General features: G+C 37.0%; 1 protein-coding gene across 2 annotated transcripts; it reads left to right on the top strand.

The window, feature by feature from the left end:
* The first annotated feature begins 190 nt into the window (after positions 1-190).
* Positions 191-27,446, top strand: LOC105050468 (sterol 3-beta-glucosyltransferase UGT80B1). 2 transcript variants are annotated; one of them, XM_010930499.4, is made up of 16 exons: positions 191-379; positions 4,677-4,748; positions 4,838-4,931; positions 5,074-5,216; positions 5,386-5,456; positions 10,021-10,102; positions 12,514-12,615; positions 12,761-12,816; positions 18,002-18,036; positions 22,718-22,937; positions 25,052-25,273; positions 25,370-25,429; positions 25,520-25,559; positions 26,763-26,984; positions 27,123-27,161; positions 27,335-27,446. In XM_010930499.4, exons 1-16 carry the CDS (start codon positions 308-310, stop codon positions 27,350-27,352), a joined length of 1,548 nt encoding a protein of 515 aa, XP_010928801.1. In that variant the 5' UTR covers positions 191-307; the 3' UTR covers positions 27,353-27,446. The 2 variants fall into 2 exon arrangements, with proteins under 2 accessions (XP_010928801.1, XP_010928800.1); XM_010930498.4 differs by having other exon boundaries at positions 27,123-27,446.
* The last annotated feature ends 490 nt before the right edge of the window (positions 27,447-27,936 follow it).

Below are 27,936 nucleotides of genomic sequence, written 5' to 3'. Positions count from 1 at the left end.
ATAGCGGAATTCAATGGGACCAGGCCTAGTCGACTCAACTGGAGATGCACGCATAAATATTTTCATGCGATCTCGCTCGTTAGCCCATGGTGCCTCCCCACTCCCCTAGTCCCCGGGATGCACGGGTAACTGGGTAAGGTAGGCGTGGCCGTCGATGGACGTCCGCATAATAACGAGTTGACTTGCTGCGTCGGAACCCCCGAGCCTTTGCCCATCGTGTACATATAGCCTCCCTGTCACCTCGCGAGCTCAAAGCGAAGGTGAAATTTCCCCTTTTTTTTAAAAAAAGAGCGAAGGCGAGTACGAGATGGAGGAGAGTCGAAGGCCTCGAGCTGTTTTCATGGCCTTCGGCACCAAGGGCGACGTCTTTCCCATTGCGGTATTCTCTCTCTTTCTCCATCTCGATTCTTTCGAACACCTTTAGCTCCTTTTCGTTTCATCTCTCTCCTTCATTCTTCTTTGTAACGATATCACTGGATCAAGAAATCGATCAAGAACCTAGAAGTTCATCAAGAACCCTAGAAATCGATCAAGAACCCCAGAATTGCAACGCCTATTAGGTTCTCGGACAGGGTTCCGAGATTCTGGTGATGGGGTTCTTTTCTCCGGTCTTGCGTAGTATGGACTCTCAATAGTTTGAGTTCTAGTTTATTGAATAGATTAGGGACTTTCTTTGTTCCTTTTCTTTCTTTCTATTAAGGTTCCGGGTGGAGTTCTTCATTGTATCATGGGATTACAAGTGGTGTCAATGTCTTCTGGTTTGAATTTTAATTTGTTGAAAGTTTAGGTTCTATCTCACTATCCATTGCTGAGTGGTCTTTATTGTTTCGATTGTGCTTTGTTTGTTGAAAGGATTGGGTTCCGGGCAGAGTTCTCGGATTCTTGCGAGGAGTCTCTGTTTCAGAAGCTTGACAGGACCATGGGTTTGCAAGCAGTGTCAATGTCGTCTAGTTTGAATGCTACTTTGCTAGAAAGATTAGTTTCTCTCTCTATTGGATGATCTTTACTGTTTTAGTTCTGGTTTGTGTGAAAAGATTAGATGCTTTTTACTTTTCATTTTTTTAAACATAGGACAGAGTTCTTGGATTCTCGTGTGGTGTCTATGTTTTAGCACTTATTGCTAAGTTTTAAAACTGTTGGTTGAAAATATCTGGGTTGAAAAGATCAGCGTTTTTTGCCAGGGTTTCTGGCAGAGTATTCAGGTTCTTTGTTTCACAATCTTGATAAGATCATGGGATTGCTTGTGGTGTTAATGGTCTTATAGTTCGAACTCCAGTTTGTTGAAAATATTGACTTTTCTTTTTCTTCTCCTTTATATTGGGGTTCAGATAGACTCTCAGATTCTTCTGGGGCTTTCTGTTTCTCGATCTTGGTTAGCCTAGGATTTATTAGTGGTGGTAATGATCATTTAGTTTGCATTCCAGTTCTGTTGTCAAGAATATGGTTTTTCTTTTTGCTTTTTCTTTCTGTTAAGAGTATTAAACCTCATTTATTGGCTGTGCTATTGGAAATAAATTACTAGATTGTCTCAGGGGACCAGGATTATTGTTGTTTGGGTTTTGGATAGAACTTTTGGATGCAGGCAAGAACTCTATGTGCATTCATTTCATTTCTAATATGGCTTAATAACCTGCAGTTCCATATTTTTAATAGGCATGATATAATCAGTGAAGGCCATCTGACAAACAGATACTAGAGGATGAACTTCTGTGGTATAATCATGATTATGAAAAAATGGAGGACTCTTACTCTTGCCTAAGGAAAGAATGCAATACTTTGTGCTTTATTGATTTCATTTTCATCTATCATGTGCCATGTGCTGTTGCATAACTCTTTATTTGTCAAGACCTTTGCATTGATGCATTGGACATTATTAAAATGGAAAATGCTCAGTATTTGTGAATTTGTATGAGTTGTCGAAACTTGTTTTCAGAACAGCTATTTAAACAATGGCATTAGGTCTTGAAGCAATTTCAAAATGAGCTTCCAGCATGTAGAAGCTGTTCTGCACTTAAATACAAATTACCATCATAACCATCATTGAAATCCATTTCAATGGGGAAGTCTGTGCATCCTGAAGAGTGAAGACAATGGACACTTCAACTAATTGGCTTCTTTCTCTCTTTGTTTGTGGCTTTGGCTGCCACAAATGATTATTTTTAGTTTACCTAGCATGTCTATGAAGTAATAAGTAAAACTGAAACCCAGCTAGTTATTCTAACCAAAAAAAAAAAAAAAAAGAAAATCCCACTCACTATTTCATCAAAATGACATCATGCATAACCCAACATTACGCTTTAATTTGAAGGCTGATCCTTCCTTTTTGCCATCTGCAGTATTCGTGTTTGAAAAGTATCATTAAGTACATTGCTCATCTTTGTGGTGTACTAGAAAGTAATGATAGTAATTTTAGCTACTGAAAAGAAATCCTCATTTTTTAGTGATTTTTTTCAACTGGTAAGTACAGAAGCTAATTGTTTTTTGCCCCACAAAAGTTTATACATGTCTATGGCTTGTCGAGACTAGTAATCAGAAAATTACCAGTTATATAAGAAAAAAAATTAATTTAATAGATAGTACTATCTTGTTTGACAATACAAGCTGGCATAGACAAATAAATATGATACACAACAATACTTCTACTTATAAAAGCAATCGTTGCATCAAGGTCTGTCATACCAGTTGGTACTATAAATTAGGCTATAATGTGCATACTTTGCCATACGGACACCGAACTAGTATGTTGTACCATATCGTACCGACACTCGGTACACCAAGTTATACCATACCGAATGATGTACCGATATGCTAGTAGGATGGTATTGGTCTAAGGTTTGGTGTTGAGATGACAAACTTTGCTTTGTATTGTTTTAACAAATCTTTGACTCTGACTGGAAGGAGGTTTATAACACGTTTCTCATGCCAGTTGGCCAGTGGTATGATTTGGTACACCTCCGTACCATTACGTAACTGATCCGAACCGACATGAGAAAGTAAGTAGGGGAAAGAGAGAACTGGAGAGAGATAGAGAGAGAAAGGGAAGGAGAGGAACAGAAGGAGGGGGAGTGGGTGGGGAGGCCGGCGGTGTCCGTTGGAGGGCCACAAAGGCCCCCAAAGAGCGGGATTTTCCTCTTTGCCCTCTATCAAGTTGAAATAAGGGCAATCGCTCTTGTTTGGATATGATTCTATTTTTTTTATCACGACCCACAGTAAAATTGGCAACCCTATTGCGGGCTTCAAGTGAAGTCGCAATAGGGTTGCCAACTTCACTATGGATCGTGAAAAAAATAAAATAGATCGTGATCAAAACATGGGTGGTCGCCCCTATTTCAATCCAATGAAGGGTGGGGAGGAAGATCTCGCCCACTGGAAGCCTGTGTGGCTCTCCGACAGCCATCGCTAGCCTCCCCGCTCACTCCCTTTCCTTCCGTTCCTCTCACTCCCTCCCTCCCTCTCTCTATCTCTTTGTCTCCCTCTATTTTTCACTCTATAGAGGGTGGAGTTGTAGAGGCCTCGACGGGCCTCTCATGCCTTTCCTTCCCTCCCCGCATCTCTCTCTTTTCCTCTCCCTCCTCACTAGTGTGCCATTTTTGATGCTGGAACCATGCTGGTCAGTTGCCAATACAGTTTGGCATGCCTCAAATTGATCGGTTCGGGATGGTTCAATGAACATTGGTTTATACTTTGTACCACATCTTAAATTACTGAAATTGGAACATGCTGACTTATTTGTTAATTCTACTTTCAGAAGCAATGTTTGCGAAGTTCCATCCAATTATAGTACCAATTGAAAATAGTTCATAGCTGCATTGTAGTTTAGTGCTCTTAACATATTTTAATTTTTGAAGGGAGAGAAGGAATACAAATAGACAAGCTATCATTCTCTCAAAAAGGTAGATGTAGGTACTTCTTCTCAAAATAGTCATGTAACATACTCTGATAACTTGACATTTGACATGGACCTCATCTCAAGGATTTAAATATCGTGCGATGGGGTCATCCAGCTTTCTCTATGGAAGGGGACATGTGTCTTGGTCCATTTTTTGACTCATCCTAACACTCAGGATAGTGGGATGTCCCGCTATCCTATCTGCATATAAACCTTGTCTCATCTTGTAAATCATTTTGCTCTACCACTATCAGGAAGGTTGGCTTAGATGCTGGAATCAAGGGTCAGCATTTGTAGATTTAGACCTTCTACATTGTATTCTGACTTGCCCTTGGAATATCTATGCATTATATTTTTGTGCTCCAGTGGATTTTACCTCTATATATGAATGATCTGGAATAAAAACATCATTTCTGGCTTTCTAGTTTTTATGGTTCCAGTTTTTCCAAGGTGTTATACTGGAATTTTTTTCTAGTTTTTAGTTTTTATATATGAATTTTTCTAAGCTATTTAGGGATTCCATTTCAATTATAGTTTCTCGGATCATGACCAGCCTAACAGGTTTCTTTTCCATTCATACAAATGTAAAATCTGTGTTGGCTCATTGCAGATTTATAGTCAGAAAGTGGAATGCATAGGCTTCTAGTCCACAGTCATTGTAGTAATTTTGCAGGACATTCTGAATGTTCATTTCCAATGACTTGTATTTGGCAACAAAATTCTGTCCAGATGACCTATTTTCAAGCATTGGATCACATTTTAAGCAGCATATTGTTTTTTCTTGTAGGCCATTGCTACAGCTTTTGCTTGTGACCAACAATGGTACCACGTGCTGTTTATCACTCATTTGGCTCATCAGGTTTGTGCTTGATGACTTTACTCTCACAGCCCCAACTGTGATCTTGTTGAATGTCCATCTCCTGTGTTTGAATTTCTGTTAAATTGCAGAGTTTAGGTATGCACTTGGAAGCAAAAAATATCACCTATGTGCCAGTTTCCACTCCCCCTGTGCTTGCTGTTCATCAGGATGGGAATATCTCAGGTTAGATCCCAAGGAAGAACCTGACTGTCATCTTTGGATAAAATTTATAATTGGATACAGTCAATTTTAATGGCAGCTATAGGAAGAAACTTGTTGATAGCACTCTACCTGGGTGGTTTTGACGGTGCTTCTTTTTTGTCAGATTCTGACCAAGTGTTCTTTTCTCTACACAAAAAGATGATTCAACAAGAACACAGGAAAGAATGCTTATCTGCAATTGAAAGAGTTTTTGGAGATTGTCCGAGCATCGAGGGTGATTTTATAGTGATCAATTTCTTTTCGTTGGTATTGATTAAAAGAATAAAATGTGCACCTTTTGCCTTTTTTATTCTATCTTATTATATCTTGACTTGACATGCTGATCTGAGTTGAGATGTCTATATTGCTTCTGTTTACTAATAACCATTACTGTGCAGCTTGTTAATGATTTCATTTAACTTGATGTTCGTTCCAGGAGGGCTGGAATCTTGCAGAGCTTTTTCAAGTTCAATGTGTTATTGTTGCTCCTTATGTTGTTCCTTATAGGTATAAAGTCTTTTGCTTGTTCCTGGAAATGCTTCGTATGTGCTTCGCATGAAACAAATGCTGCATGCTTTATGGTACACTTGTATATTCTGCTGCAATCTTCCACCGTGTAGTATCTTCTATGATTATTCAGGCATGTTTTAGGTTTTTAATGTTTCTCCTTTCAACTCTATAATTCAATTAATATAGGAAGGAATACTTTAGGAATCTGTTTTGCTTACCTAACGAGAACTAGTGTCTGGCAAAGTGGTTGGCATGACATTGATGTGAGAAGAAATCACTTTATCATGCCATATTTATTGTATGGTTCTACTAATAGAAAAAAGTCTGCCTTAATGTGGAGTGCACTGGGAAGGTGTGGGAATTGCTGGTGTTGGGAAAAGAAATATTTGATATTGTTTTTTAAAAATTCAATTTTGGCTAGATTTGCTACCAAGGTTAACTTTTAACTACTAGGACTGGATTAGTGTTTGTCTGCGGCTTGCCGTTCTGATTAAAGTCATCCAGGGGTTGGGACTAGGCTTGAATCTTTCTAGCTTGAGATGCATTTTCACCATGCAAGTCTTCCCTTGACCCCAACCAGGTCTGGAATGAAGCTTGGGTTACATGAAATGAGATGAGATGATAGAGTATAATATAATGTCTCGTTGTGTTTTCTTAAATTAAAATCCCTAACCCTTACCTAACCCATGCCCTTTCCATTGTGGATCTCCACCTCTTGTTTCCTTTCCTCCTCCTCTTCTCTCCACGGCCTCCACATTGCCTGGATATTTCCAGTTGCCACATCTTCTCTTACCATGTAATGACCTTAACGGCCTCAATGCTTGTTCAATTGCAGCCCTAGGCCTATTTCTTTTGCGACTTCTGCCCCTAGTGTTTGCTGCAGCCCTAATTAGCCTAGGGCGCTGCTTGATGCGTAATTCTACCTCATGCCTGTAGTGTGCTTATTGATCTTCCCCTCCTTTAAGATGGTAAAGCACTCAAGTTGAGTGCTTGGCCATGGTCTTAGGAACGAGGGAATTAGCATGGCTTAGTCTTGGGCATGATTTGAATTTTTTATTGAGGTTATGTCTGTTTTGAGCATACTGTGGACAATTTGAATTAATCTTAGGCTACAGATGGACTAACTTTAGCCACCCAGCTTGTTACCAGCCCTGTTGGCCATGTAACTCATTAAAAACAGTACTGGTTTTGCTTATAGTATCTTTTCATATAATTATTGTTGTTGTGATATATTTCATGTGTTTCAGTATTTTGGTGATGAAAAGTAGTAGTACCACTGTGACATGGGACAACAAAGGCTTCACTTTTTGATATCAAAAGATCAAAGTAATCTTGGGTGACAAACATATGAAATGACTAATTTTTAAATTTGTTCACAGTCTTTCATTTCTTTCAACTCTGGCAGATGGACATTGTAGGAGGTTTGTGGGACTAACCAAAGCGGCCATATATATTATGAGTGGAAAGCTAATTCCAATTGTAATTTTATGTCTCTCTCTTTGCTAGATGATAAAATTGATAATGGTTGACCTAATCCAAGAACTGGATGTCTATCAACATGATTTGCCCCAAGTAGACAGAATTTTGATGACAAATCAAGTTGATATCATAACCTTGACCATAATTAAAATGAGTTACATCCAAAGTTGACTTCAGGCTATTGATGAATGGTTGCAGCTAACAGTGGAAGAGGTGCCTTTTTTTAAAAAAAATTGATACCTATTTTTTTTTTCCTGAATTTCTTACTTGGGCACCTTGGCCCCTTTTTCTCATCATTAGACTTGTCAATCGGTTAGGTTCAGATAGGATTGTGGCTGATCCAAGTCCAACCAGAAATTAAAACTTTGTGTCAGTCTTGTTTGATAGCCTGATAGATCAGTGAAAAGAAAATCTGAATCCAACCAGGTTAAATATACTGTTTTCCCTAATCTTTTGGAGCCATATAAGATTTAACTGTTGCATCAATCTAACAGTGCCCTTAAATAAAAAGTATGAAAACTTTATAAACATAATCTATCTAATATACTTTCCTTTCTGGTCATTAACAAGTTGGTTCAAGCCAAACTGAGTTTGGTCTGATTGTGGAGTCAGCTTATTAGATTTGATTATTGGGTCATTGAACCTGATTGATTTGGTTGAGCCACTGATGCAGCTGAGATGTAACAATAATCATCAGGCTTTAAGGGTTTTAAAGAGCAGATCAAGTTGTAATGATCCATGTTAAATACTTTAATGCATAAGTTATCTCACTTGATGTGCTTTTCAATCCATTCAAGACTTCATCAAGATAGGGAACTTTTTACTTACTGAAGAGATGATGCCCTAGGCATTTTTTGTTAACCTCACTCAAAGTCTTTGTTATGTTGCTATGACCGTGAGCTGGAGGTTAAGGAGGAGAAGTACTTTTTTCTCTGTTTTGCTTTTTTTTTTTTTGTTTTTATCAGGGTTGTTATATGGGGTAAGCAGCAGCAACTCTGACAAAGGCGAATGATATCTAAGGTTTTTGATTCTTTTAATTTGGTTTGCATCTTGAACAGAGGTTTTTACTAAACATGTCTTGAACAGTGTTATCCAAGGCATATGCCTCTATTTCTTTCCAAACATTAGGTCTTATTTGTAACTTGATCTGATGTTTCAGTGAAGCCTTAACTTCTTAATGTTTCAAAATTTGATTGGGGCTGAAAGGACATTACATTAAATCTAAAATTGGATTTCTAGTTTGTCCTAGACTCCTAGTACTTTACAATATATCATGTTTGTTTCACGATTTAAATTATGTGGTTTTTTGATGCCGAAAAGATTCCTGCTTTGTTTTGTAGCTTTTTGGTGTACGCTAATGTGTGGTATACACTTTATTTTTCTTCATTTAGATATTATAGTGCACTATAGCATGTACAAGTTATCACCCATTCTTGCAGTCTTTAGAGGTGCATTTTGTACATGCTATCCTTTGTTTGGCTTCTTTTGCATAGCATGAGCTTAATTAAATTTTGTTTTATGCTATATAACTAGAGGCAGATGTTCTTGTGAACTTCCTTTATGAGCGTGAATCTTTGTTGCATTTTGTTACTTATTAGAAGGTGCTGGCTTGTTCTTGTTATATTGCAGAAATGTGTGCTTATTGGATGGATTATAAGTTTCGTCTTGTCATATTGTTAGTTTCACATGCATGTTCTCTAATTAATGAATTGATATCATTCTGGCTGAACTGTACTATTTATCATTTCAACTACTGAACAGTGCACATAATGTTTTTAACCAATCATCTCTAGACTATCATAAGAATTGTGTCCACCCATTATCTTCTTGTAGTCTTCCAAGTGTACTTATAGAACATCATTGATGCTACCTACTGGCTTCACTCATACTCTAATGTGGTCTGGTTTGGTTTTCCCTGTTTCATCTTTAATTTAAACTAAATTAAAGGTGCATTATTATATGGGCTTTGACATCCCTTGCAGATGCTCTTAGGGCCTCTTTTTAATTTTTCACTTATATTTTTATTTTAGTCTCTTTTGACCTTCTATCTTGTTTATTTGAATCCTAGTCATCATACATATGTTTCGTTCCTGTCAACTTTCTCCAAAACCTTTACAGAACTGTCCCTCGCTTACTCTTGCAGCTTGATTTCTACTGGTATGTCCATCTAGCAGACTCCGTTTCCTTTTAGAGGTGATTTGGAACATGTCAGCATTGTGGATTATAACTTTGAAATTGTATTGCAGCATAGTCATGAACATATAAAGCATGAATACATCCTTATGAGTGACAGTAGTGGGTACCTATCAGATATGGCTGATACATGTTGCATACTTCCTATAAGCATTGGTTTTAGTTTCAATTGGTAAAAGATGTGACATAGATAATTAGATATTATTCAGATACTTCCCAGGTATATCCTAGATACTTCCAGTTATGATTTATGTATGAATTTTACCTGTAATTTCATTCATCTTTAGTTCTTTATATTTTATACTTGTTTTGATGTTGTGTCAATGATAGCCTCTTTCTGAATGAATAAATTGGAATTCTCCTGTGATTAGTATTTATCACAAATTACAACTATGACAGAAGTTTCAGAGCTCTTACTAAACTGAGCAAAACTTATAATTTGTAATATATGAAAATAAAGTTATGTATAGAAATATTTAATTCCAAGTCTCCATGGGATTTCCTATCCCTTTTTTCCAATACATGCCCTATCATTGTGTCTGTGATCCTTTGTTGTGTCATATCCATATATCGCATTTATGTCCATGCTTATAATAGACAAAGTTTGGTGCTGACTATTTTTATAGTGTAATTTATGTGGGTTCTATGCAAAAGTGTTGTAGTTTCGGAGTCTTATTCTTAAGTTGAGTCTTCCATTTTATTCGTTTTGCATCTTGCCCTAATGGAAACATCTTCCCCTCTTTAAGTCTGCATTTTTTTGTTAGTTCTGAAAGGATTGCTTGTTTGAGAAAACCATGTTAACTTTTTGTTATTCTGAAAGGATTGTTACATGTCGTGTTTTGCATTTATGTTTGCCTTTTTGTTTTAACATCTTTCATATCATCTATAGTGCACCTTCATCATTTGAATGCCAATTCAAGCACAAACTTCCTCTTTTATACAAGTATTTTCAAGAACCTCCAGCAAACATGGTATGCCATTTCTGTTCTTTTAATTAGATGTAATTATTTATAGTTTTGTATTCCAGTTTGGATGTTACAGATGTTATAAGTTCAGTTCTTGTTTTTGTCATCCTTTCTTTTGATTTATATCAAAGCTTGTATGCTGTAATCTTGTTATGTGTTTTTTTGTTGGTTGGATGTGAATTACTGTAACATGTGCATATATGACTTTTATGCCTTGAGAAATTTGCTTTAGCAATTGCTCTATATGATGTCATAACGTAAATCATAGCTCGAGAATTTTTTGTAAGTGATCCTCATTATTGGAATATATCACCATGCCACAAGTGCTAGTAAGCCGTTTTTTAAATGAGAATTTTTTGATTATTGCTAAAATCTGGTTAACTAGATGATGGGTAGCAATAGTTAATAAATATGTATTTTCCAGCAGTTTTATTTAGGTCACTGACTTTCCATTTGATCATTATTTAACTAAAGTCTAGTCATGAAAGCTTTGTGCATACACTCCCAACCATGGTTTGCCATACCATCCCATACCGGACCGTATTTGTACAGTATATTGTACGATATCAATACTTGATATGCTGTCTCATACCATATTGAACCGTGTACTGATACTATAATAGGATGGTATAGGTACAAGATCCAGTACTAAGATGGTGAGCCTTGCTCCCAACCATTCCTGAGGGTTAGATGATGCTTTTGTGGCCTTCTTTGTTATTGTTGCTTCTTCTCCCAATGGTATCAAATATCAGCCAACTCAAGGATTTTAATATTATCAAAACAGGATGGTACCTTGTTATTGTGCCTTTCCAGTGCAAAGATCACTAAGATGGGTGTCGGGTCACCAAAACGAGCAAAATCGGGACCTATTGACTATCGGACTGGTACGATGGCAACATTTTGTTTTCAAATCATGAGCATGGGACAAAGCAGTCGTCCCAAGTGGTTTAGACCGATACGAGCCGATACCAAGCCTGTTGTAATCGCGACAACAATTTTTTATAGAAGGGTGAAGGGACATGTTGGCTAACCCATATTGAACTATGAAAGACAAAATGATCAAGAATTAAATCCAGTACAAAATCATACTAGAAATAGAATTATCTGACTCAATAATGAAAGGAAAAATGCTAAAATTATTCAACTGTATAAATATGGAAATCCAATGAAAATAATGCCATTTCTAATGGAAAATCTATAGAGCTTTTGACCAAAAATTATTCATCGGCCCACTCACTCATGGGATGGAAATAAGGATCTTGAAATTCTTGGCTCTGAATCATTTAGATTTTGCATCCATTTATTTAAATAGTTATAAGTTTTGACATAGGGACTATGGAACAAGATTTATTCCTTGTGCTAGTGGCAATTCACTGCAACAGTTGATTGTGCTACGAGACAACAAATGCCAATGAGATCAATACAATAGGTAATCATATGCATACTTCAAATCACAAAAAACAAAACAAGATCGACTTAAATATATCAAAAACCCAAAAAAATTGAAAAATCGAAAAGAAAACAAAAATGCTCCTCAAATTTGCGTATCGATAAGCTACCAGTATGCACCACTTATCCAAGAGTCATGTTAAGGGCCAGTGCCTTAGTATTCCTTGGAAAAATCGATACCACCCTTGGTACTGGTATTCAATCCTTGAGCCACCTCGTTTTGATTGTGATCATATGCTTTCATCCTTCTATGTTCCAACTATCTTATAGGCTTGTGCAAAGGTCAATTTTTTTTTTCACCATACTCCATCTGCATATATTATATCTTTTTTTTAGGTGGGTTTTTGATCTTGTCATTTCTGAAATTTCTATTGTATCAAACTACAATATGTGGTGGACTCCTCCGAAAATGGTACATTTAAGATGTAAAGAAGAATGCAAAAACAATCATGGAATCATTCAGGGGGTTGGGTGCATAGTCATATTGAAGTTGAGAGGCGGAGAAGCACTCCATAGGGTTTGCATTATATAATAGAGAAGATATTATCTCCAGGAGATGAATGACTTATGGTTGAGAAATCTGATGCACTCTAAGATAGGAAGTTACTCATTAATGGCATGAACACAACCATAGAATGGAATATGTATTGTAGCGAATATTGGTCAATATATGAAAAGGCTTCTCTACCCTAGAATGGCTTTGTTTGAACTTGGAACTCAGTTGTGGTTGCCTATAGGCCTAAACCCTGGTGTGCTGCTGTGCTTTAATATAGTAAATACAATTATCTTCCACAAAACCATTAAATAATTCTTAGATTAATCAACTAAAATTTGTTTTCTTTTTTCTGTTGTTATACTTCTCTATATCTTGTCAACCATGCGAAAAACTCAATCAATTTGTTGTATTAAATTATTGAGAGTGCCAGTTGTTTGCATGAAAGTGAATTCTCACCTTCATATATTGATAGGTTTGCTGGAAGGATGTCATCCACTGGATGTGGCCACTCTTCACAGAAGATTGGGGGTCGTGGAGAAGTGATTGTTTGAATCTTAGTCCTCTTCCTTTCACAGTGGGTGTAACCATGTAGTGACATGTTTGTCTGCTGAATATTTGTTCTTATACATAATTTTTCATTGGTTAGAGGGATGCATGTCTGGTTGGTTTTGAAAAAGTTTAAGTTGCTCTTGTGATGATTGCTTTTGTAACAATTGCAGGATCCAGTAACAAATCTCCCTATGTGGCATTCTCGGTTACCATCACCATTATTGCTGTAAGATTCACATACTTTTTCAACTTTAAGGAAACATTCTCTGACGACTACATTCTGATTAAAGAAGATATATTTGGTAACTTGACTTTTTATACTCTGAAATTAATGAACTGATTTGAGATGTTAATTTCCTTTAATTAAGATATTATAACCTAAGTTGTAACAATTATCTAAAGTTATCAATTAAAAGGGGTTCATTATAATCAATATTCTTCCCACCATTTCAAAGATTAAACTTGCATTTGGTAACTCAGTTATGGTCCAGATTATTTGAGAAATTCATCATACATAATTCACTGTTGGGAAAGGAGTAAATCTATCAGCTTTTCCTGCCACATTATTCATTCTGTGTATTTCCTGTTCATTATCTTGGGTCGTCAGTTTTTTTTAGCTTGCTCAAGGAAGTGTTTTGTTGGAAATTTTCTTACGTATCTAGTAGTGTTAGTATTCTTATTGTCATTATGGAGGGACTCCATTCTGCTCAAGGTGAATTTCAGGTTTATGAAAGTTGAGAGATGTTGAAATCACGCATTAACTTTCCAGGCCATTGTATTGTTTTCCAATGAGTTCCAAACTTCCTGTCCTTCTTAATTTGCCAGGTAGAAGGAAAAAAAGGAGAAAGTATTTAAACCTAGATGAAAGAATATAGAAAGGGAAATAGTGAACCAATTGGGTGACACTTTTATTTATTTATTTTTTAAATTCTAATTTGCAATGGCTGGATGGAAGAGTTGTTACCTTTAGAGCAGCACAACAGTCCAAGGAAATATTATTATTTAAGAATAGGATCATTAATAGGTGCTATAATTTCCTTCCGCAGTCAAATACTTCTTATGGACCCATCAGTGAAAATAATTTTCTATACTACTATATTTGTGTTGTTCTGTACCTACTTTGGTTCTCATGTGAGTTAGGCATGATTGCCATGATGATTCTTTCTACCTGGTAATGTAAAGAAAATACCTCTAGACAAAGTGAAGGATATTTTCCAAATTAAAGAAAGAAAGCTGATTGCTGCATCATTAATGGAAACATAGTTTTTAGATGGCACATTTGTCAGGGATTTACTCTTATGAATAATGAATAAAGTAAATGATAAGGACAAGATCCAAAATTTACTAGTTTATATGGAGATCAACATGCAATAATGGTGCTTTTTCTTACTACTTAGTCTCCTTATCCAATGGACTGAGCCATCATTTCTTGAAATCAGCTGTTTTGTTAGTGATGAAAATCAAGAGATATTAAGACTGGGAAAACTACATGGGATATGATAGCTCCAATGAATTTCCTTCTATAAAATAGTTTATTGAAGTTGAGGGAAAGGAACAAAAAAAATGCTTGTATCATTTTCATTCAGCGGGATCGTATATAACAACCATCAAAAAGGAGGGTTCAAATTGGAATATGCGTATACAGCATCTGTTATCATCGATTCTTATGTTGGGCTTTGTAAACAGGGCAGGCTTAAGATGAGCAGGGGTTGAGTTGAACCTACCAATCATTATAAATTACAATCTGGATTTGACCTGATAAACTTAAGGCTTTACTAAACCATTCTGCAAACCTAACTAGATAAATAGGTAGAGTTAGGGTCAGTTTGGGAATGGCCGCAAAAGCTGGGTATAGGGACCCGATCTGTCGAGTCATGTGGTCAGATGGGGAGAAGTTGTGGTGATTGGAGTTAAGGAGGGGTGGTGTGGACAGTGGGAGGAAAGAAGTAGATGGGGTGGATGAGGATTAGGAGCCTGTGTGTGTGTGAGAGAGTTGGGGGGGAGGGGGGCACTATGTTGGAGGCTCTTGGCAGTAGATGAGATCAAGTGAAAGCCAATGACAGATGTAGAGTGACTAGAGGTGGACAATAGGGGTTTTGATTGGAGAGAAGGTTATCCAGATAGCAGGACCATTGCAGATATACATGTATTTAGAGGTGGAGAAAAGAAAATTGCAGATTGGGAGAGAAGGGTTTCAGGAGAGCAGGACTATGGGAGATATACACACAAGTATTATATGATGCTTATTGTATAAAATATCAAATTTGGGTCAACCTAAACATGGCCATGTTGGTTTATTGAGTTGGGTCAGAGTTTTAATGCAGAATCAGGTTATGTTTAGAATCCAACCAAGTGACAAGCCTGCTCTTTATTTCTCTATAATAAAATTAAAGGATCAAGATTCCTTAATATTCAATAATTTTAAGCAAGGTCCGCTGTACTGGTATCCGTACCAGCATCAGGTTGGTACGGTACCGGTACCATACCGTATCGACAAACGGTACGTTTTGATGTACCGATTTGGTACTGGTACAATTTTTTTTTTTGTTTATGTTTTTTGAATTTTTAAGTTATTAATTCATAATTATAACCTCAAAATTATATTATATTGCATATTATTGACATATTTGGATTCAATTTTTGAATTCAGTAGCGGTACAGAGAATCTTGATCCAAAATTTTAAATATATATTTATTTATATTATATTATAACTCTATCATCTTAAAATTTAAAAAAATATATATAAATGTGCATTAAAATGTATCTAAATTTTTAAAGTACAAAGCACAAAAAATGATATACTAACCTCGAGATCTGCTCTGCATTTAATATCTCGTCAAGTGTCTGTGACACTCGTAGATATTTGGATCATTGGCATAGTCTGGAAGAACATCAGTCCATCCTTCTAACCAAGAAGCACTGCACTCCTGAATATTATCCCATAAGGCATCCTTTTTGGATTGTAAGACATCTCAGATCTCTCACTCAAATTCTGACTCTGAGAAGTATCTTCGAGATGATGGTATGGTTGTGGAGGAGTCCATCCAAATATGTCGGTAGCAAAATCTGATCCGTAAGATGCTCCAGGCTGCATAGGGTAGTAACCACTAGAAGACGATGCCTCAGATGCATCATATCTATATAAATCATAAGGTGACTACGGGTAATAGGATCCATAATGTGAGGATGATCCAGATACATCCATGAATCTTACTTCACATGCAAGATCGTCTGCAGCTATATCGTATGCTGGACGATTTCTAAGAGTCCATCGTCTATATGAAAGTAGCTCCCTATGGTCTCTACCGACTCGTCTACCATGGTTCCTATTTTATGTAGCCTGTGTAAACTGAAACTCATCGATGAATCGAATATCATCCTGCGGCTGTCTCATAAGCAGTGGTCTCCTGTCCTCTAGTTCTTTCCTAATCATCAGATCCATGACTATTACTACTAGTACCATCATCACTCTCTCTGATCTCCGAATCTGAGTCAGATAGTTCTTGTATTCTCGAAAGTGATGCACGTGCAACTACCTTTTCTTTTTTTCTCTTTGTGCCTCTCTGTGATTGAGTTTCTTGTGATTGAGAGGATGGATGTCTTGTTGTTGACCGTTGATATTGTCTAAATATTTCTCGCTCAAACCTCTGCGAGGATGTATTGGACATCGAGTCATGTGATGAATGAATCCTCTGTGTCTCCTTAGGCTGTGGTTGATCAGCTGGAACCTTATGTGGAATATTTCTTTCTGCCCATTGTTTTGGATCCATCCTGATCTTCCTAGCTACTGCACTGGCTGGTCATAGAGGGGACTCCGGCTCATCAAGCTCTAGCTCCTGTTGCTGATCTGCAAGCTATTCGATGATCGGATCGTCGTCTTCGTCAGCATAATCATCTAGTATCGGATTAGTGTATTTTAATTGTACTTCCTCCTGAATGTATTTTAGTCTCAATCTTAGATTATAGTGAACATATACAAGATCATTAAAGTACTTTTATGTCAGATGATTTCTCTGTTTGCTGTGGATAAGGACAAAAGTCGATCAATTGTGCTCACAGCCACTAGCAGAGATCGTTTGAGAAAGAATAGAGACAGCCACACCTCTCAAATGGTTTGCGGACATTCCAAAATGAATCTATCATTCAGCTGTAAAAGCAAAATTACATATCAAATTTCATGATATTATTAGGCATATGATGTCAATTTATGCTGCTCATTATTGATATATAATTTATCTGGATTCATCTGCTTTGTGTTTATGACAGCTGATGGGACTCCAAAGCTGTCTGATCCCTCTCTAAACTGTTTCGTCTGTAAAAAATATATTTATTAAATTTATAAATATATCGTTGAGTACAGATCGAATTCAGTTGAATAATCACATTTATTTTAAACTAGTATACCTCTTGCAGACATAAGGATGCGATTTTTGGATCGGACACCATCTTATATATTACATTACGAAGAGTAGCAAGAAGCTCGTTATCCATATCACAAAATTTTGACATAAATTTCTCTTATTTTCTTACTTCTTCGTTCTTATTTTTTTAGCCACAAAAATATAAAAAATAAAATATTTATTAAAAAAATAATACATTACATTACTCCCGATCGAAAATCAGCATCTTCTTGAAGAAGTGCTGCAACTTGATGGAATTTTTTCGGCTCGTGTCATGGAATGCTTGAGAGGTGAGAGCGCTTGGGAGTTCTCTGAGAGAGCTCTCGGGTTTCTCTCAGAGAAAGAATCTGTGCTGCCACTAAATGATAGCCCAGATCCCACCACACCCCCCCACACCCCCCACCCCCACATGTTATTGTCGGTACAGTTCGGTTCAATGCTGAACCGTATCGAACCGAGCCATACTGTTCGGTTTTGGGTGGTATGGCTCCGAACCGTGTCGGACTGCCCGGTTCGGTGTGGTTCAGGTATTGTTTCAGAAAAAATGGCTGAACTGGATCGGCTGGCTGCTGGTCCGATTTGGTACGCCCAGTACTGGGCGGTTCGGCCCGGTACGGCATTCTTTGGTTTTAAGTGATTAGATAGACTAGGGGGTGGATATAAAGTCTAGGAACAAGTAACTGCTGCAACACTGTAATCTGCTGTTTGGGTCTGACATGCATGTGAGTTCATGGGTGCATGTCACTTAATATTGGTCTCCTTTTTTGTGAATTTAAATGGTACATTTTATTCATGGGAGATAAAAGATTCGTCTTTCTTTGTAAAACCTCCTGGCATCTTGTTTTCTGACAATTAGTTTATCCTCACGTACTGTTGAAAACATCTATGAAGATTTAATAAAAGGCGCTCTTAGCAATGTTGTTTCTTTATTGAATCTCGTACTTCAGACTAATATCTTCTTTTACATTCATAGTCACTGAAATTTTAAGTATTTATCTTACGATAAACAGGTATGGATTCAGTAAAGAAATCGTGGAGTGGCCAGGTATTCCTTTTTTATTCTTTTACTGATCTTAGGTGATTGGTCTTTGATTATTTGATAGTAAGAAAATAAGACATGGACACATGATGCTTGGAAGGTCTTTGGATATATTAGCTAAATATATTGTATGACTACTATATGCCAATTCCTCCAGCTATATCGTTGTTTACAAGTCTTAGCCTATGAGATATGTTTTGAGTTGGCAGTGAAATGAGCTAGAGGTTGTTTTACAAAAGGTTGGAGTGAGCTTATTGGTAATTGGTTGGTCCCAAACAATCAATCTTGTTTTGATTTTTTAAAGGATTGATCCTAGGAGCTAACTCCTAACTTGTTTTTGACTGCAGTTGGGTGGGATACTGTGTGCGCAGACTGCAGAGTATTTATGAAGAGTTTATTTAGGTCCGTGTAAGACAAATATAAAAAGAGTGGGTTATATTGTTAACTTAAAAGATTGATCGTGCAAGATAGATGATGAAAGACTAATGAAAGAATTTGGAGACAATTTGTCTGTTGTCAGGTCATCTTTATTTTGATCAACAATGGCATCAGGTTTGCTTCTCAAAAGGAAGTTTGGATGTTTCACTTGCTTTCTAATGTTGTAAGAATATGAATATCATATTGATTAAGGGTCTGGTTGGATGTTTTGCATCCATGAGTGGTAATTAACTTACCATTTGCAGGAGGTTAGAAGGGTGGAAGCGAAACAATGAAAGGAAACTTCGAAGAAACCTGCCATTGGGCTGCCAGTGGAGGCTGTTAATCCCTATTTTTAAGGAATAGTATGATCCACCTGGGAGGTGATTTGTATATATTATCCCTAAAAAGTAGGGATTACTTATGATTGGTGGTTTTCCCACCCCGCTAACTTCCTGCTAGAAAATGTAATTGGGGTCCATTAAAATCACTATTGAAGAGAAATATAATTTCAATTCGCCACCAAAAAATGATCTTATCAGGTGATAAGATCATCTGTGTCCAAACACCCCCTTAAAAAACAGCTCACGATTGATATTTTGCACAAAAAAAAAAAAAAAATTGTTTTCCTCAAATAGGTTTTGTTAGCACCCAATAGCTGCCTGAATCAAGTATATGTGCAGAAGCAGGAAGCAGAACTTTATTTTATTTTATTTTATTTTTTTTTAAAGTTTTCGAAATGCCTAAGAAGCATTTGTACAAAATAATATTCTATTATAAAGAACATACTCGTCACAGTTTGATAATGATGTTAGAGGCATTTTGCAATCATGCCATGAAATCATTTTGCCGGTATTAACCAGAATTCCACTAATAGTTGAATTGAATTTCTTGCTGTTTCCCAAGATGTTTTAGAAATAGGACACTTTCATAGCCATATGCAGTTCAACAAGACCAATGTGTAGATGGTTGATTCTTGTTTCATTTGGTTTATCCTTATAACAAAGGGACAGCTGACTCTTGATCAAAATCATGCTATTTTAATTGGGCTAATAATTTATTTATTTTTTGTTAATTCTGTTACTGTAAAAGATATTTATTCTGGCTATTGCTTGACCCGAACTGGTTTATACTCTGTTTTTCTATTGCTACTGATTGATGATTATTTTGTTATTTAAGTTTTTGCTCTCTGGCCTTTTTATTTTTTATTTCTTCTTTCATGAAAAGTACCAGGGCATACAAGTCATTCTATACTGTATTGTTAAGGTACTGACACTCATAGGCCCCTTGGTACCACCCATATGGACACATGGTACAACTTAGTTCTGTGCTGGCACGAACAGGTTGGAATGGTACATTGCCATACTGACACCAGTTTGTTAGACATTATTTTCTGATGTTCTTTTCTATTCATAACTTAATTTCTTTCCTATTTTGTCAAATTTGGTCTCTGTTATATGTCCGTATTGGCTTATGGGTTTAAAAATGAAATTGGTGCAGCTCCTTTTATATCCTTTTGTCTTAGCTGCTTAAACAAATGGTCAAATCAATTTAATAATGACAAGCTTGTTTCTAGTAATGTTCTATATGCTGGGACCTGTGGAGAGTATGCATATGGATTTGGACCACATATGCCTGTCTTGATATATTTGGACCACTACACATGGATTTGAAATCAGAGTGAATAGGTGTAAATTGCTTCTTTGCTGGACTACCAGAATGCAACTTATTGTGAGTCTGTGACAATTAACCTCATCTTCTACAATATTTAATCACTCTTGATATGTTTTGCTCTTTCAAAAATTAACATATAGGAAGCTGGACTTGATTATACTAGTACTGTTAATTAAAATGATCAGCCAGTTCTTTGATTCTTTATTGTATATGGATTTTTTTCCTGATTAATTCTCGGCCTTTAAAGACCAATTTGCTTCAGTGGCTTCTTTACTGGACAAATTAGTCTGACGCTGCTTGTTTCTTTTTGTCTTGATCTATCCCCCTATATTGAAGTATTCTCTTTAAATGTTTAGAGAAATATGAAGTCAAAAGTTTGTTGGACTTCAGCATTTCTTATCATATACGAACAACAAGCTTTCAAACTTATAACATCAGAAGGTAAGGATGGAGCTATGCTGGTTTAAACATTCTATACAACATCATCATGTGTGAGTGAAACTTCAGAAAATCTTGAATAGGGCATAAGTATTTCATGAATAAAATCTCAGACACGAGGTTCCATTCACAAACATGTTGTAAGTTAAGGTTGATGTAGAACCAAATATATCAGTTGTAGCTTTAAATCATTATCTATATGGATAGAGCAGATCCTTGGTTGAATAAATTGAAAGATCGGGTATGTGGAACCATATATCTATAAAGGATATGATTCTTTGAAGAAATGATGTTAGCCATGTGTAAATGATAAAAGATAGCCAGCACTAGTTGGAAGAAAGATTTTCAGTTATTATTGTGAGTGTCCATTGAAAGTTAAAACTTTGTTTATTTCTTATCTTTTGACATGAATGTGCCATCTTTGAGGACATCTAATATTACAAAATTAACTTTGGTCAGCTCAAAGTTACTGTTAACTAGAGTATGACATGTTCAGTCAGTATTTTATTCTTTTTTTTTTTAGAAAAAAAGAGGATCAAGATCCATCTGAATAAATGAAAAATCTAGAGCAGTGAATTGAATCTTGAACCTTATTAACAGCCACATGCTCTAACCAACTGAGCTACCCTCTGCATGTGCCTTTAAAACCGGAGATGTGGGGCAGGTAAATGCGAAAATGTGATGGGGCAGGGACAGGCATATGCGGCGACGGAAAATGTAGATGGTTGGATATGCCTCACGAACAGGAACTTTGAGTGAGTTGGCAGTATATGATAGAATAAATGTGATCTAATTCAAGAGAATGATAAAACTCTTGTATGTTACTTCAAAAAAAAGATAAAACTCTTGTATGAGTAGGTCCTATTTTCTTGATGGTTATGAGAATTCAGGAACATCCGTGTGCCTTTATCTTATGAGCTGTTGGTACATTCTTTAAGTCTCTTATTTTCAGAGAACTCCATAATTTCGATAGTTGCTGTATCATTGTTATTTTCTTGTTAATTTCAATTCATGTGGCCAATGTTGTTTCAGCAATTAACCCTTGTTTCTTTTTAGAGGTCTAGTCAAATTCTCGCTCTGATATAGTCAGGCAACTTGTCTGGAAATGAAATTGGGAATCCAGTGCTTCTCTCTCCATATGCCTCCACTCCCCTTGTATCTTAAAGATCATCATCCTCCAGTCTTTTTTATTTTGACTGGTTTGTTTCATCCATCCATCCAACCCCTTTTCTCCAGTAAAAGAGAATGACCCTACTCAACTCTCGTTACACCTCCCTGCCAATCTTTCGCCCTGCACCAAAATGAAACGGGTTGCAGACATACTAACCGCAGCATTGGAGAGAATGGTTTTTGCCTTTTGCGAGATTTATTTCTTTTAGTTTGGTTTTTGATTTGGTTTGTTAGTTTAAGATGTAATAAATCTGATGTGTGGCAGAAATTAGGAAACATGGACTTTGGTGGTAAAGTGAGAAGAAGGCAGTGTACCACAATTCCAAGAATGCATTGGAATGGTGCAAATTTGCTTGGCCAGGGCATGTGCATATTTTTTCAACATATGCCTTCCAGTAGGCATCCCAAATAACAATTTGCTGATAGTTGCATCCTGGTAATGAAGGGTGTTCAAAGTCACATGAAAGGTTGTCTTCCAGAAAGTTGAGGTTGCGGTTGGTCTTTGTTGCTTCTGATTTCTTATCTAACAAATTTTTATAAACAATTTACTGGTATGATATTTGGCAATGTTGTTATACTTTAAGGTGTTAGTGTTGCTTTGCACACATGGTTTTTTAGCAGCATTTGTAGAATGGTATTGCATACAACCAGGAGCATAGTTTGTCAAATTCTTACAACTAGGATACAAAGCGATCATGAATGTTTTCATGGTATAAAGATTGCAGCTATTTATGTTGTCCTTCTCTTGAGTGAGTACATCTATTTCATTTATGTCCTTGGGGGAACAAGAAGTCACAAATTCGGCCTCAAATAATGGTAATTGGTTTGTTAGTTATGGTTCTGGTGTCTTTGTGCCCCCTTCTGCTTTTTCTTGTGTGATATTTTGCTGTCATCTTTTATTATTCCATTGCATTGATTTTTGTGATATTTGAGCAATCAATAATTAAGATATTTTGGATCAATTTGAGTAACAATAGTCGGTTGGCAGATTACTGGCCATCAAATGCTCACGTTTGTGGTTTTTGGTTTCTACCTATGGAGTGGCAATTTTCATGTACCAAATGCAGGGAGATATTGTCCCCAAATCCTTATACGTGTCTGGTTCAAAAGGACAACCTGTGCACAGATCATGCTGATCTACAGCATTTCCTCACAAAGAGCTCAAGTTCATGTTCACCAATATTTGTAGGGCTTAGTTCTATTGGAAGGTAATTTTATTACCACTACTTACTGTTGGATATTTTCAGTTGGAATTTTGTTATGTTATGCTGATATTGTTTTTATAATGTGGACATTGAATGTTATATTTTGACCATTCTTTTTGTATCATTCCTTATATTGTTTAAGATTGTGCTTTACCAAGAGATCTGATGCGATCAGTGAAAGTGCCAATGGATTGGAGTTTGACCCTATGTGGATCCAAATCAGAACCTAATAAGATGCGTTCAGATACAGACTTGGGTTAGAATCCATGAAGCTTAGAACCGGAACTAAAGCCAAATTTTGTTGATTAGAGATTCAAATCCACAAATAAGATCTTGCATATTTCTTTTTTTCCATTGAGAATCAGATTTTACATCTTTTTAATGCTCCAACTTTTTCAACTTGTATTAGTTTTATAGGCTGGATAACTTAGCATTTTGAAAGCAGATCCTCCAACATCTATCATGTCAGTGAATTATCCAAGATGCTTAGATAAGTATGCAGCAAAAATTTGTGATGAATCTAGGAAGGGAAAATTTCTAAGGGCCTGTTTGGACATTCCTGCAGGCTTGGGCTGAAAATCCTGCAGGAATCGGGCCTGGCTCATCTGGCATATCTTCTAAACTATGTGCATGGATTATGTCTAGTATTATAAAATATGAGGCCCGGCCCAGCTCATGTCAACTGGACTTCTTCCAATACATTCCTGTAGGAGGAAAAAACGACCAGGTGAAGTTATTTTTTCCTCCCTAAGCGATTCAGGCGGGTCCACTCTGAAAAAATTCCTTTGAATACCATGAATATGGGTCTGACTAGCCTGTATTCTTGTGAATCCTGTTGGATTGCACAGGATTATCCAAATGTGCCCTAAATTGATGAAAATTCTGGTACATTTTGGAGTTCAAAAAAGAAAAAGTTAAATGGTTATTTTAAGATCCATAATCACCCTACTTTATTGGATTATATTTTATTTTATAATACTGATTTCGTTGTTTATTTTGTCCAATAACGTGTATTAGAGGATATGATTTAAAGAAAAATATGAAGGGGATTTGTGATCCTTTTTCTTCCTTTTTGAAATGACACATTCGGATTAGAATTAGGCTAGTGGTCTAATAATCATGATGCAGCTGGCTGATGCTATTTTTGGAATCTCTTAAGGCTGTCTTTGTTGGGTCTTTCTAACTGCCTATCCTTGATTTTGCATTATTTTGCACGTTATACCTGATCTCCCCCCTTCATAAAAAAACAAACGAAGAAAAAAACCTCAAACGAAATGAGTCGTGTCACATATTGGAATTTAGTTTCTTGGAGTTTATATTTTGGAATGATGTCTTCCATCCATTGATCTCCTTCCATGGTTAATTGGATTTAACTGTGGGAAGGGGTTTGAATTGCCATACCTGGCAATTATATAACAAAAAGATGGTGGATGAGATCCCACACCACCTGTCTATCACACTTGTTCCCAACACAAATGAGGAATGGTGTGATACATGGAGGCAAGGATTCAGGTCTCTGCGGGACATCTCGTGGGAATGGGATATTGGGGCGAGGTACCATCCTGTGTGTTAGGATAAGGCCGTCCCACTAGCGTCCCAGCATCCTGATCGGGATGTCTTGGGACATCCTCTGTCTCAAGATTGTGACGGAGTGGGACAGCGGTGCATCCCGTTTCATGAAAAAATCGAGATAGTCGCACGGGATTTATGACCTTGCATGGGGGCATCAGACCTCATTTGTGCTTCCCCCTCTATCCTACATTTCTTTTTTAATACGTGGCACTGGTGTTGAACTAATTTGCTTCCTTGACAGAATACCCATGCAATCTCCTAATAAGGGCTTATTGCTATGAAATACTAAGTTGTAGCGGAGAATAAAATGGTCACATATAATTTTGTCCTATTTTGACCTACCATCGTTAATTTTGAATGAAAAAAAAAGAATTCTGTCAAGAATACTGCTCGGCATTGGTTTGGACTTGCAAACAATGCATTCAATCATTATGTATTTGTTTTTTGATAACCCATTTTTTTCTTTAACATGCAATAAGAAATAATTTTTTTGAAGTTTTCTTTTCTTCTCTTGAAGCCACTAAGATGGAATTTGTCTTGTGCAGCATGGGCTTTATTAAAAATCCTCATGCATTTCTTATGGTACTCAAACTAGTTTTGGAGAGCACAAATTATAGTTTCATCCTTTTCTCGGCTGGTTATGAGCCATTACATGCTGCCATTCAGTTGATTTGTGGTGTATCATCAAAATCAACTGAGTTACAGAAATTTACCTGCAATGAAGATGGCATTCTACTTTTCAATGACCAGCTCTACTGCTTTTCTGGGTAAGCACTTACTAATGTACCCATGTAAGATGTTCTCTGTGGCCTATCTTGTTGCCATATTAGATTTATAGCTGTTTTGTTGCTTGATGTGATCAGTACCATCCCATACAGCTGGCTTTTTCCAAAATGTGCAGCTATAGTGCATCATGGAGGCAGGTGAGGGATGTCAAACACAGTTATCTCAATGTAATTAGTTTTTCAGGAGTAATGTGCTTCCCTCTAATGCTTGCCTTATTTTGCCAACAGTGGATCCACTGCTGCAGCACTACGAGCCGGAATCCCTCAGGTCATATTTAAGTGCATGAATTATCCCACTATCCCCTCGCTCACCAACAACCTCCCCCCCCCCCCCCCCCCCCCCCCCCAACCCAACCCAACCCCTCATCCATATTTAGTGGGAATTTTTGTGTATGAAATTTAGTGATGCTGGTATATCAGATCCAAATTGACTATCAACTGTGATTCAGGCAATACATGCAGGTTGTTGTATTAGCATATATGCAACTTGAGCTTCATATAATCTATACCGTAGGATAGATTAGATATAAGGTTCTAACTTCTAAGTGTTGCATGCACAATGCTGTGCCAGCATGGTATTGGTATGTGATGCTTCGTTGTGCCATGTCAGTGCTTGGCACACAGTGGTATGGTATGCAGCTGTGCCGTGTTTAGTCAGGTGCTGGCACTGTATAGGCTGACAGCCACTGCTGGAACTGGCTTAGTGAATTGTATACCTCCAAACTAATGCAATGTCTAAGGCTAGTTTGGTTTCACTTGGTGCTTCAAGCTTTTAGAAATATCAATGATCATCTTAACATGCAATGATATACAATGTCAACCATGCGATCATCTGGGTCTTTATCGGGCAGCCAATTACCCTCTATTAGAGGTTCTCTGTTGATATTTTGTGAGGTGCTTCAAAAGTACTAACATTTGTTTTACACTCATTTGAGGTGCTAAGTAGTGGTCGTATTAGGTGTATGCAGCACTATTATCAAAATTTATGTTATGATGTAAGATTTAGAGTATATGAATGTATTAATGCGGTGAAGGTCCATACTCATGTGGTTTGATAATGTGGTAGGGCCTAAATGCGCGACCCTGTGTGGACTTTGTTGCAACCCAAGTTAATTTTGTTTTCTTGTTGCTAGGCCTTTCACTGGCTGGCTGCTCTGTGTACAGCTGAGGGTAATGTCGTGTTTGGCATATTTTTCCCCAGCCCATCAGGGGTTTACATGCTTTTGTTTCATGGATCTTAAATGTAAAATTATGAAATACAAGCTTGATAACAATTGTATTTCAGATCGTACTTTTATCTGGCAATGCTTGTTGGTATTATGTAAAAGTGAACTGCATGTTTGATTATTATGTCTATTCCCTCGAAAACTACATGGTTAATGAAACACATTCTAGTGCTTCTAACCAATATGTACATGTGACGCAGCTTCATACCTATGTCATGGTTGTTCTATCTGTTTTGTGCATGCAGATTGTATGCCCCTTCCTATTGGACCAGTTTTACTGGGCAGAGAGACTCTGCTGGATAGGAGTAGCACCAGAACCATTACAAAAGCAACATCTAGTTCCAGAAAGAGATGATGCTGCAGACATCAATCAAGCTGCAGCTGCCCTGTCCAGGGCCATAAAACTGGCATTATGTCCTGAGATCAAAGCACGGGCATCAGAGATTGCTGAGACAATTGCTTCAGAGGTATGCAGGCCAATTTTGCGATACCAAGATTCGATAAAAAAGAACTTGGCTTCATTTTTCTTTTCTGTTGCCCTTTTTTAACTGCAAATGTTTGGACGGAATATCTCATTTGGATTACTATGTTTTTATGATTTCAAGGATGGCATTGGTGAAGCTCTGAGGATCTTAAAGGAAAAGGTAGTCCCGTCTAAGCTAGCCAAAGTGACCAATCATACATCATGATTGATATATATACATATATAGACACACACTGTTAATTTAGATCGTGCTGCCTTGTTGGACTGTAGATCCAGTTACTGTATCATATAGTTTTCTGCCCGACTTGATTCTTTTGTTTCCCTCTTTTCCAGGTGCTTATTAACACATAGCCTTTGCAATCTTGAGTGTTGATATTGTACTGAAAATGGTGATGAATAATTGTGTTGGTAAAGATGGTAGAATGAAATGATTACTTCAGCCACAGCCGATTTGTCATGTCAATCTTAACATCAGAAAAATCTTTGCATGTTTACATGCTTATGGAAGTAAAGCAACATAAACACAGAAAAGACACTTGTTGCTAAGACGTCGGTTGCAATGAGATATTGAAACATAAGAACACGTTTACAATGATTGTATACGAGGTATGACTAACTCGAAACCTGTGAGGAGCGGTTTGTTGGTATTTGTTGAATTGGTACAGAACGATCTTTGCATGCTATCTGGCGACCCAATCTCTGGCCGCTTCCTTTCTAGGCTCCCATTTATGCATGATCTGAAAGTATGATCCAGCTTATTGAAATGGAGCACAATTTTCATCCACCACCTGTTTTCAAGAAAGGATTCAAGTCTCTTGCATTAAAGTACTTATATTTTTTTGAATCCTGAGATGATGATGAGGACAAGAGTGACCAAATTTTGCTGATCATAAATGTCCTGTAATTCAAGAAGGCCATGAAGGGATTTAAATTAT

This window comes from Elaeis guineensis, chromosome 8 (genome assembly GCF_000442705.2).
Source record: "Elaeis guineensis isolate ETL-2024a chromosome 8, EG11, whole genome shotgun sequence".
In the NCBI taxonomy this organism is placed as follows: domain Eukaryota; kingdom Viridiplantae; phylum Streptophyta; class Magnoliopsida; order Arecales; family Arecaceae; genus Elaeis; species Elaeis guineensis.
The sequence above is the reverse complement of the archived record's forward strand: the minus strand, read 5'-3'. Positions and strand labels throughout refer to the sequence as shown.

What these genes read in the sequence shown, in the direction of transcription:
- LOC105050468 (XM_010930498.4), top strand. Translation starts at nt 308, where the DNA reads ATGGAGGAGAGTCGAAGGCCTCGAGCTGTTTTCATGGCCTTCGGCACC. An exon ending in CAGCTCTACTGCTTTTCTGG is followed by an intron (nt 25,274 to 25,369) that starts GTAAGCACTTAC and finishes TGATGTGATCAG; the next exon opens with TACCATCCCATACAGCTGGC. An exon ending in CTGAGACAATTGCTTCAGAG is followed by an intron (nt 26,985 to 27,122) that starts GTATGCAGGCCA and finishes TATGATTTCAAG; the next exon opens with GATGGCATTGGTGAAGCTCT.